Source organism: Lycium barbarum, chromosome 11 (assembly GCF_019175385.1).
Source record: "Lycium barbarum isolate Lr01 chromosome 11, ASM1917538v2, whole genome shotgun sequence".
NCBI lineage: Eukaryota > Viridiplantae > Streptophyta > Magnoliopsida > Solanales > Solanaceae > Lycium > Lycium barbarum.
In genome coordinates this window covers 96242402-96254528 of record NC_083347.1, presented here as the reverse complement: position 1 = coordinate 96254528, position 12127 = coordinate 96242402, and the positions used below count along the sequence as shown (strand labels likewise).

General features: G+C 34.9%; 1 protein-coding gene and 1 non-coding gene across 2 annotated transcripts; both read right to left on the bottom strand.

Moving 5' to 3' along the window:
- Positions 1 to 4157: 4157 nt before the first annotated feature.
- Positions 4158 to 4231, bottom strand: TRNAN-GUU (transfer RNA asparagine (anticodon GUU)). Its single transcript has one exon. It is a non-coding gene; the product is annotated as a tRNA-Asn (tRNA).
- A 2503-nt stretch (positions 4232 to 6734) lies between these two features.
- LOC132618875 (exocyst complex component EXO70E2-like) lies at positions 6735 to 10080 on the bottom strand. The gene is made up of 2 exons (XM_060333876.1): positions 9917 to 10080; positions 6735 to 9814 (listed from the first exon to the last, which is right to left on the bottom strand). The coding sequence occupies exon 2, from the start codon at positions 8808 to 8810 to the stop codon at positions 6807 to 6809; it is 2004 nt and encodes a 667-aa protein (XP_060189859.1). The 5' UTR covers positions 8811 to 9814; positions 9917 to 10080; the 3' UTR covers positions 6735 to 6806.
- Positions 10081 to 12127: the final 2047 nt, after the last annotated feature.

Here is a 12127-nt window from a genome sequence, read left to right as displayed (position 1 = left end):
ATCATGAGTTATGCTCTGTTTTCATGTGTAAACGAATCTGTTCATGAAATCCTACAGCCAAGAATTATGTTAGTGCTACATCTTTTTGTAGTTTCGTATTGGGTGGTTTTCTTTGGTAGCATGCTATCCTGGTTAGATCACGTTCATTCACGCTGAAACTTTTTGGTTTCAACTGAGGTCGTTGCTATGCGTCTCGTTATGTTCATATCGAAAATATTAAATAGGCCAAGTCAAGTATTCAACTGAGGTCGTTGCTATGCCATATTGTGGTTGTGTTGACTACTCGTTGGTATCATATCTAGCTTCCTTTACTGCAAATTGCTTTTCGTCTTCACTTTTGTTACTTTCATAGTTCAACATTGGTTGATGTATCATTCTTCAAAGCACATTCTTTTCCTTTTGTGGTCATATTCTTCAGCAACTCAGATATAGTCTGTTTTTCTCATGAATTAGTGATTTATTGCATTGCTTTTAATCTAGTGTTGTTTCAATATAACACGAGTTTCTCCTGTGCTTTCTTTTGGTGGAACACAAAAAATGCTTTCCAAGATCATATAAGAAAAATGTTTGTTTTGTTTACTAGTGTAAAGAATCTGCTTGGATATTCAAATTACCGTATCTGATGACATGCTCCTTGTACTTCATAAATATTGTGACCTCTTTGTTTGTTGAAGTTGTATACTAATCCTTTTCTTTTTATTTTATGCACGACCATCGCATACGAGTCTGGGAGATTCGTTCTTCTTCTGCATTCGGTGTTGGGTTGAAAGCCCAACATAATCTCGCTCGCGACCTCTCTGTCCAGCCTTCCCCTGTCCGCAGCAAGCATATAAAATATTATGGGTCGAGGCCCATACTACTGCAGCAACCCACAGTAATACAAAGAAATTACTGGGCTAAAAGCCCAACTGCAGCAGATCAGCCATCGTTAAAATGGGCTGAGCCCATTTAAATTATCTACTCTTGTATTTCATTTTGTGCATTTAATTTGTGTCATGCAATTAACTCTTTGTTTGTTTTGTTTTCCTAGTTTAGACGAATCCTAATAAATTAGTAGGTTTAGTCTGGGAATGGGTAGTTTAAAGGAAAAGAACTAAAGAATATTTTGTAAACATTTTTAAGGTCATCTAAATTATGCATACTTTTAGCCGAATGTAGTTAATAAACATAATTTTGTTTATACTTCTAAAAATGCGAAGTCAATTAGTACTTCATCGTTTAGTTTGTTTCAAGTATTTATTAAAACACTGCACAAACCTGCGTTTTCTTCTATTTATATATTTTATGCAAATCTTATTTTAAATAGCATTATTATTTAAAGTCTTTGCAACATTTATAAGTTTATTTTTAATGGCATTTGAAGTTTCATTTTATGCAAATTATTATATTTTCTACAAATCTCATTCTAAGTAGCATTTTTATTTAAAGCCTTATCAACTTTTATAAGTTTTATTTTAAATTTATTTTAAATGGCATTTAAAATCTTCTTTTATGCGAGTTATTGTATTTTCTCTAAATCTTATCTTAAGCAACATTTTTATATTGTTTTCTTAAAAACCTTAGCAACATTTCTTAGCCCCTTTTCTTAAAATTTCAAGCATTTTATTTAGCATTAGTTAGTTAATCTAAGTTTGACCCGGGATAACCGTAGTTAACGGATTCTAAAGGATGCCTAACCCCTTCCCTTTAGGATAATATAGAACCCTTACCTAGAATCACATTGATTAAGCAGACTATTAACGGAGGTTTAGTTAGCTTTACCTTAGTTAATAATTAGGTGCCCTAATTCACCGTAAAATCAATTAGGTGGCGACTCCTTAAAATAAGCAAAATAGGAATCTCCAATATGATGTACTCTAATTTCAACCCGTTTAAAATGGGGTATAACAGGAGAATAACATGGATTACCGCATAAGTTGATCTTTGACTGGCCTACTTCATGTGGTGTGAGTGGAGAGGATCTGTCACTTGAAGTATCATCATCTTCCTTCATAGCAGAGTTCTTGGATCCAGAGAGATCAAGTAGAGCTAGAGTCTTCTTAATCTTTTCAGCAATGCTGCTTCCTTCCTCCGATGCATCAATAAAGGATCTCGCTCCTTTTGGAGATGAAGATCCAAAAACAGGAGTTGTTACGGATGAGACTTGGAGTGCTTGTTGTCCCAACATGCTTGCTTTGCTCCTCGTAACTGGTCCAATGCTACCAAAGGTAATGTCGAGGATGCTTTCCACATCAGCAGAGAACTTGGAGCTAGCAACCTTGGAGGAAACTGATTTGGAGTTGATCTTCTCTGAAGTCATCTCGATGTTGTTAAACTTTGATGATTGAAAAGTTGAGATGAGAGGTAGAGATTGTCCCACTGGGCGTGCCAGAATTTGTAGACAATAAAATTCGCGTCGAGAAAATAATAATCGAGACAGGAAAATATCGCAACAATCTTTGTATTTGATTTCAGACTATGAGTGTTACAATCTCTATGATTCCTCTGATTCGTCTTTTCAACAATAATTTCAAAGGCTTTTGAGCTTATTCTTGAACTTGATGGATTTGATCTTGACTTGTACTTGAATTCAAGGGCTTTTGAGCTTGATCTTGAATCTGGTGGTCTTGATCTTGAACTTGTACTTGGATTCAAGGGCTTGAAGCTTGATCTTGAATCTTCGTCTGGATCTCTAGAACTTCTAGAGAAATAATTGAATGCTTGAATGCTTTTAGCTTGTAGAGAAATCCGCAGCGTTTGATCCACGAGCTCTCTCTTGCTTCTTGTTAGGATTTCTGTCCTTTTTATGAATTATGAGACCCCTATTTATAGTTGTAGGATGGAGGAGTTGTGATAAGGACAGACTTCTTTCGACCAATCAGATTTAAGCTGACCTGTCGATATTTGATTGGCCGGAACATGTCATTTGTACCCGAGACACATCTTCATTGGCCTTTGATTTGACTAGGCATGCTGCATTATTTTGACACGTGGCGTGATCTTATTGGCTCCTTCGTTTGACTTGGCGTGCCACGTCATTTGACATGTGGCACCAATTTGGGCCTCTTGGGTAAGATGATATCTTGGGCTTGACAAAGTGGGCTCATTATTTATAGCCCAATTAATCGGACTAGCCCAAAGAAATTGAATTTTGGACTAAGATAACCAATTCAATTATACTAGCCCATATATTTGTTTGGACTAACATATCTTGAATTTAATATAATCCAAATTTCTTTGTAAATTTAAATTTAATAAAATTTCATTGTCCACACATTTATCTCAGGTGCATTTCCTTAGGATTTTGACAAGAAAAAGGAGCAACGTATAATTTGATAGTCAAAGTCAATAAATAATAAACAGAATTAGTTCAGAATAATGAAAAAATAAATCTAATCATGCCCTTACATTTATCTCAGGTGCATTTCCTTAGGATTTTGACAAGAAAAAGGAGCAACGTATAATTTGATAGTCAAAGTCAATAAATAATAAACAGAATTAGTTCCGAATAATGAAAAAATAAACGTTGAGGGACAAAAATTAAAGACCACCCCAAAATAAGGGCATTCCTGCGAATTGCCTAAATCTAATCATGCCCTTACATTTATCTCAGGTGCATTTCCTTAGGATTTTGACAAGAAAAAGGAGCAACGTATAATTTGATAGTCAAGTCAATAAATAATAAACAGAATTAGTTCAGAATAATGAAAAAATAAATCTAATCATGCCCTTACATTTATCTCAGGTGCATTTCCTTAGGATTTTGACAAGAAAAAGGAGCAATGTATAATTTGATAGTCAAAGTCAAAAAATAATAAACAGAATTAGTTCAGAATAATGAAAAAATAAATCTAATCATGCCCTTGATAGTCAAAGTCAAAAAATAATAAACAGAATTAGTTCAGAATAATGAAAAAATAAACGCTAGAAGGAGGGTCCTTAGGATTTTGACAAGAAAAAGGAGCAATGTATAATTTGATAGTCAAAGTCAAAAAATAATAAACAGAATTAGTTCAGAATAATGAAAAAATAAATCTAATCATGCCCTTGATAGTCAAAGTCAAAAAATAATAAACAGAATTAGTTCAGAATAATGAAAAAATAAATCTAATCATGCCCTTGATAGTCAAAGTCAAAAAATAATAAACAGAATTAGTTCAGAATAATGAAAAAATAAACGCTAGAAGGAGGGCTTGAACTTCCGACCTTGTGGTTAACAGCCACACGCTCTAACCAACTGAACTATTCCAGCTTGGTTATTGTATGATACTATTCTTCTATTATTATACGATCTTGAAAGACTTGCATTCCAGACGTATAACTTGACCCAAGCTGTAAATAGATAGTATAATGTATGAAAGTTAATAGTGCGACTAGATAAGTTGAGAATTAACTCTTTTCATAAGCTACGTAGCTTAAATCGGTAAGGAGAAAAAATACTACTTTCGTGAGCGCAATTTCTTAGATTATCAGATCTTTCTTTCTTTTTTTTTCTTTTTTATTTTTTTATGTTTGTGATTTGCGTTTTCCAGAAAGTGTACATTTGTTCGCCTCCTCCCTCCAAATATGTATAATAATAACCTTATTGGTTTCCAACAAATACTTACAAGGAATTAACATAACTAGTTACTATGTTTTATTTATTGAGGCCAACCCACATTCCCCTCCTTATAACAGAAGAACCTTGACTTATGTTGCTGGAGTTGAGAAAGTATTGTAACTAGGGCTGGGCATAAATACCGAAAACTGAAAAACCGAATCGAAACTTCAACAAACAAACCGAACTAGTTTGGTTCGGTGTTTGGTGTCCATCGTCAAAAAACCGAAATCGAAATAGCCGAACCGAAGTTTGATAAAACCGAACGCGCACCGAAATTTAATACATTACTAAAAAAAAATTAAAATAATTCAGGCCCATTAAGTTTAAAGCAAAAAAAAACCCAATTGTAATAAGTCCTCTTTTGCATTTGTATCCCTAATTTTCCACTTCAATTGAAAAAATCAAATATCCTTAACAAAGAAGGGTAACTAGGATGTCTCTTTAGGATTAATGTATGTACTTTATGTGTTTTCTTAATTATTCTTACGGTATGTATATAACACCTAGTAATCCTATGTCATGATTATAGTTTTCTGTTCTTGTGTATCCTGTTTGTTTGATTTTGATTTCAATTTATCAATTTTATGTTTTATTGCTTTTGAGAATATGAATTAGTGTCAATGGAATCGCTTCTAATATTATATTAAAAAAACCGAATTGAAAAAACCGAAACCGAACCGAACCGAACTTTAAAAAACCGAAATCGAAAGAACCAAACCGAACTAGTTTGGTTCGGTGTTTGGTGTCCACCTTCAAAAAACCGAACTCGAAATAGCCAAACCGAAGTTTAATAAAACCGAACGCTCACCCCTAATTGTAACTGGTAAAGAGTGATAATTGGTCTCAGACATAAATTCCAGAACAGCAATTGATCAGATCTGTGCACAAGGTAGTTCCCCTTGTTAAAAGAATACAACAACAACAACAACCCAGTGAAATCCCACAACGTGAGGTCTGGGGAGGGTAGAGTGTACGTAGACCTTACTCCTACCAAGGTAGGACGGCTGTTTCCGAAAGACCCTCGGCTCAATAAAAAGCATAAAAAGAGGTCAGATAAGGCTAAGAGATTCAAAGCGATATGGAAATGCAAATAACGAAAGCGACACAGATAAAATAGGATAATCAAAGCACAGGAAATAACATATAATAGCAGAAATCAGAGCACAAGAAATTATACTGCGAAAATGCGACTACTAATAAGGAAGGATAACGAGACTATCTACTAGCCTTCTACCCTAATCTGGGTCCTCCAAACCCTCCTATCTAAGGTCATGTCCTCGGTAAGTTGTAACTGCGCCGAGTCGTGTCTAATTACCTCTCCCCAATACTTCTTCGGCCTACCCCTACCTCGTCTGAAACCATCCATGGCCAACCTCTCACACCTCCGCACTGGGGCATCTGTCTCTCCTCTTCACATGCCCAAACCATCTCAATCTCGCTTCCCGCATCTTGTCTTCCATCGAGGCCACTCTCACCTTATCCCGAATATCCTCATTCCTAATCCTGTCACTCCTGGTGTGGCCACACATCCATCTCAACATTCTCATCTCGGCAACTTTCATCTTTTGAACGTGAGAGATCTTAACTGGCCAACACTCCGCCCCATACAACATAGTCGGTCTAACCACCACTTTGTAGAACTTGCCCTTAAGTTGTGGTGACACCTTCTTGTCACATAGCACTCCGGAAGCGAGCCTCCATTTTATCCACCCTGCCCCAATACGATGTGTTATATCATCGTCAATCTTCCCGCTGCCTTGCATAAGAATAATGCTTGGTGATTGTCATGCTAATCAACGTTTAAGATATCAAATCTCTCATCTTTAAGTGTATGTCCGATTCACAAATTCTTACATTACGAGGTCATCTAAAAGACAACTATAGGTACCTTGGACAGTCGGACAAGTTACCTGATACGAATTCATTGTTAGCGTGTCGAAGTCAAACCCTTCAAACAAAAATGCTAAATAAAAAGGCCAACTTAAGTTTGTAACTTCTCGCAGTAGTCTGTGAATCCTCTTAGAAAGTGGAAAACTATAAAGAAATACCAAACCTATTCATTCCAGAAGTAAAACATACCATTAGATCTGAAATACCAAATTTGGATATCAAACAAGTTAATATTTATATTGGGAAACAAACAACTCTACAAGAATGAAACAATCAACCTAATATAAAATGGACATGTTTTACAATGTACATGACAAATTGAGAATGAACAAAATCTTCATCTCATTTTCCCGTGAGAACCATGTAATGATCTTGGAGATCCCTCAAAGAGATCCAACAGGAAATTCTCCAAATCATCGGCACTATACTTAATGTGCTTGTCACTAATATGATTACTATGCCTTCCAACAAAAGTCCTATATGCTTGGATAACCTTAAGAGACAATGAGATATGTAGATCATCGCGAAGTTGGGAATCAGGAATTAACCAACCCGTTTGGCTCTTGTAAACTTCATCGAATGCAACATAAAAGCTCTGCAATCTCTCTTTGAGCAGAGTTTTTGAGATAGAATTCGATCCTGGATTCTGAATCCCTTCTTCCCTAAGTAACGAAAGGATTGAGCTCCAAGTAGCTCTCTCATAGTTCATCGCATGCTGTTGGAATCTCCAATTATGTTTGCGTATCCAATCATCGCCTAGTATTGTTCTCAGATCATGAGAATTCTTTACCTTTTCAGCCATGTAATGAATATTATTCATCAAGAAAAGGTGACCTAATGATTCATCCTTGTACAACTTTGACTTGTCATCAAGGTTGCATTCCAAAATTGAAGTGAAGGATCTAAAATATCGAGCCAATGGAGAAACGTAATAACTTCCGTTAATGTTATCTTCTTCTCTACTATCCAGTGAATTAGCCACTGATGAATCTTCCTCCTCGTCGCCCTTCAGAAGCTCGTTAAGGATCTTGCTATAATCTGTTAGAGTTTTCATGTAGTTCATAATGTACCTCGTGAGATGGTGTATTCCACCACCACGAAAAGGATTTGCTGATACGCTGGATGCAACAGCACTTTCAAATTCAAGAAAAGTCGTCCTTGCACAACCGGCTAAGCTTCTGAGGATCTCCTGGCACTCGATTCTAATGCATAATCCAGCATCATCGGAGTACATAACATCAATATCCGGGATGAGATCTGAAAGAACCTCGTACATGTCAAGAATCCGAATCAACTTTTCTGGTTGATGAGGTCCAATTATAGCTACTGATTCAGCAAATTTTAGTAAATGCAGTATTGAAGCTTTTGAAGACTCAGCAAAGCAAAGTGAACCAACTGAATCAAGTTCACCGAAAATCAGATCACTTAAACATTTTTCACTGGCAAGATAAACGCGCACGAAGATCTTCATACATCGTATCCACCTCCTGATTTTGGAATTCAATGAGTTCCATTCCATCTTCCTCACATCGTCAATACTCAACTTATCCACTTCAAGAATGAATAGGAAATCATCCAAGGCATCTTTCCTAACATTGATAAATGCTTGAGAACACTCCCTACTATAATTTGAATTGAACATCAAATTCGCGATGCACCTTAAGTCAGGAATCACGTCCGGATGGACAAGTTCAACGACAAACTCCTCCGATGAGCGTCTACTCAAACTATCTCTTTGAACCACCGAATCCTCTACTGAGTCATCTCCGAAAGAAGCAATAGAACCCTCACCCTCATCATCTTCGTTTGAACGAAAAGACATGTGCTGATCAGGCTCGAAATGCTGCTTGTTCTGAACAAGCAAGTGCTTAAACTCCTCCTCGAGTTGATGCATTGCTACTTGCACAACTTCATGAGCCCTACACAGAAGCTCATTACCCTCTTTACTAATTTTATCCACATTCAAGCTCTCTAACCGTTGGATGATTTTTTGAGCTTCATCCACAGACCTCAAATAATCATCTCTATATTCTTGGCCACAATCCCATATAAGAGATTCATCAACCTCCCATCTCATCACTTTATTTTGCACTATGTTAAGCTGTTCCTCAAGCTCACTGAATTTTTTCTCTATAGTGTTTTCAGTTCCACAAAGTTTGTCATGCTTTTCTTCATCCACTTTGGTTATGGAAGACAATTGAGAGCCTAAATCAGCCAAGATTTTTCTTGCATCATGTGTTAAATCTTTTTTATTCTGCAATGCTTTCACAATTTGCTGTGCAGCAGCAATCAGTTTTTCTTCCTCCACCAATACAGGAAAAGTAGTTTCACAGTCTCCCATATCATAAAAGAATTCAAGAACCAACAAATTAACTCAACACACTATGAACCAACGAGGTGGGATGGATGGAATCTCTTCACCTGACACAGAGGTCTTGGTTTCGAGATTTAATCAGCCTAATACGTTGCAAATCTGGATTAGTCGGACAAGTTGTTTTCGAATTACAGGATGGTCAAAAAGAAAAAATAGAAAAGCTTAACACTATGTATAATCAAGGACACCCTGGATTAGCCAAATTTGGAAAATTCAAGATACTGCTAAGGATACAATCAACAACAATCTTTCCTAGACCAAATATGGAGGGGAAAGAAGTGCCAAAATAGAAATATCTACCAGGAAAAAGGCTTTTTATGGTAAAGAATCAATTTTTTTTTTTTGTCAACTCCAACCCCTTTTTAGAGTTAAATTTGATAGACAAAAGAAAAAGGCTTCTAGATAGAAGAATTAAAAGAAATTGAAGGAAAACTCAAAATGTCCAAAATCTTGATGCACAAAGTAAGATATGACTATATCAGTGAATAATAAGATCTAGTATATATTTGGATACGGAATAGGGCCAAATATACCTGTACTGTGAGAAAAGGTTTAAATATACCCTTCGTTATACTTTAGGTTCAGATATACCTCTGCCGTTATACTATTTTTTTAAAATATACCCCTCTTCCATTAAATTTGTCCAAGGTGAACATTCAATCCTACGTGGCAATGACATTTGATGAGGTCGAGGCCACGTGTCATGCCACCTAGCACCCTTTACCCATTTTACCCTCCCCTCTATTTATTTTTCCACCACTAAAATTTCCATTTCCCTCACCACCATCACCACCATCACCACCGTTACCGCCACCATGAACAATATTGAATTTCCAGCCAGTCAACTCACACCAAATCGGAGTATCTGAACAATATGAGACTTAATGCTGGGGACACGACCGGTGTCCCATGGCAGTGCTAACGTGAGGATCTGTGGTTGGGCTATCTGCAAATGCTTTGAGCACCTGGGTCTGCAGAAAAATACTTCAATTACTCCCTCCCAATATCACGCACACTAGTAGAGTAGTAGTACATAAAGAGATTATCCAGTTTCTCGAGGAAGAGAACTTCACCTGAAATTCGAGAAGCTTCAGATTGTATTGAACTCAATGCGAGCGATGAGTGGAGAAATAAATATATATAAAAGACTAAACTTTGAACTACAATACTGCTCATGGTGCAGTAACGGTCATAATGGTGGTTAGTGGCGGAAAAGCAAATAGATAGGAGGGTAAAATGGGTAAATGCGTTGAGGTGGCATGCCACATGGTAATCCACCTCATCAAATGTCATTGTCACTTAGGATTGAATGTTCACCTTGGACAAACTTAACGGAAGAGGGATATATTTGAATCAATAGTATAACGTCAGGGATATATTTGAACTCAAAGTATAACGAAGGGTATATTTAAACCTTTTCTCATAGTACAGGGGTATATTTGGCCCTTTTCCGATTTGGATAAGCTTTATATCTTTTTGAACAAAGAGAACCAAGAAACTGACCCTTCTAGAGAAACTAGACGGCTTATGCCCAACACTTTAGATTATAGTGCATCTATGTGTATGTAGTTATTTTTAAATAGTGATTATATATATTTATATATATATAGAGAGAGAGAGAGAGAGTATATGTTATGTTTAAAATATAATTAATATAACATTGTAGTTTGTGCTCCGTATCTAAAATTTTATTATATTAATGTTTGCTATGAATACAAAATCAATAAATTTATTAATATTTTTTAAAAGAGAAGACTTGTTGTAGAAATTGATTTTCTATCTAAACGAAGAAATACTATTTTTTAATTTTTTAGTAAATATTCTCGGTTTAGCTCATTTTACTTGTCATGTTGTCTTTTGTATTAAATTCTATCTAATTTTAAAATATAAATATTTTAAGTATATTTAGTGAACATAACAACTTGATTTTGTCAATATGGGATACTATGTTCAAAACACGATTAATATAACATTGTAGTTTGTGCTCCGTATTTAAAACTTTATTATATTAGTGTTTGCTACGAATACGCATGGTGTTTAATATGGGGCCCACATTTTTTTTTAACATTGTTTGTTTTTTAAATATGGGATTCACTTTTTTTTTCAATATTGCTTGATTTTGTTAATATGGGGTTCACTTTTTTTTTCCAATAAGTTTGGATGTGGTGGGTTCAACTTTTTTTTTTTTTTTAATACTGGATGGTGTTTAATATGCGGCCCACAATGTGGGATTCATTTTTTTTTATATATATATATTGCTTGATTTTATCAATATGGGATACTATGTTCAAAACAAGATTAATATAACATTGTAATTTGTGCTCTGTATTTAAAACTGTATTATATTAGTGTTTGCTAGGAATACGCACGGTGTTTAATATGGGGCCCACGATTTTTTTTTTTTAATATTGCTTGATTTTGTTAATATAGGGTTCATTTTTTTTCCCGTGAGTTTGGATGTGGTGGGTTCCACTTTTTTTTTTTAATACTGGATGGTGTTTAATATGGGGCTCACATTTTTTTTTAATATTAGTTGTTGTTTAATATATATAGGGCCGACAAATTTTTTTTACAATTTTTTTTTAATGGGCCTGTTTAATATGGGCCCAATTTTTTATTTTTTATTTTTATATATACTATGTTCAAAACACGATTAATATAACATTGTAATTTGTGTTCCGTATCTAAAACTTTATTATATTAGTGTTTGTTAAGAATACAAAGTCTGCACTTTTTTTTTTTTTGACATTGTTTATTTTTTTAATATGGGATTCATTTTTTTTATATATATATTGCTTGATTTTGTCAATATGTGATACTATGTTCAAAACACGAATAATATAACATTATAGTTTGTGCTCCGTATTTAAGACTTTATTATATTAGTGTTTGCTACGAATACGCACGGTATTTAATATGGGGCCCACAATTTTTTTTAACATTGTTTGTTTTTTAAATATGGGATTCACTTTTTTTTTTCAATATTGCTTGATTTTGTTAATATGGGGTTTACTTTTTTTTTTCCAGTGAGTTTGGATGTGGTGGGTTCAACTTTTTTTTTTTTTTAATACTGGATGGTGTTTAATATGGGGCCCACAATGTGAGATTCATTTTTTATTTTTTTTATATATTGCTTGATTTTGTCAATATAGGATACTATGTTCAAAACACGATTAATATAACATTGTAATTTGTGCTCTGTATTTAAAACTTTATTATATTAGTGTTTGCTAAGAATACGCACGGTGTTTAATATGGGGCCCACGATTTTTATTTTTTTAATA

Excerpts from the sequence above, each read along its gene's own strand:
- LOC132618875 (XM_060333876.1), bottom strand. The coding sequence starts at position 8,810 with ATGGGAGACTGTGAAACTACTTTTCCTGTATTGGTGGAGGAAGAAAAA.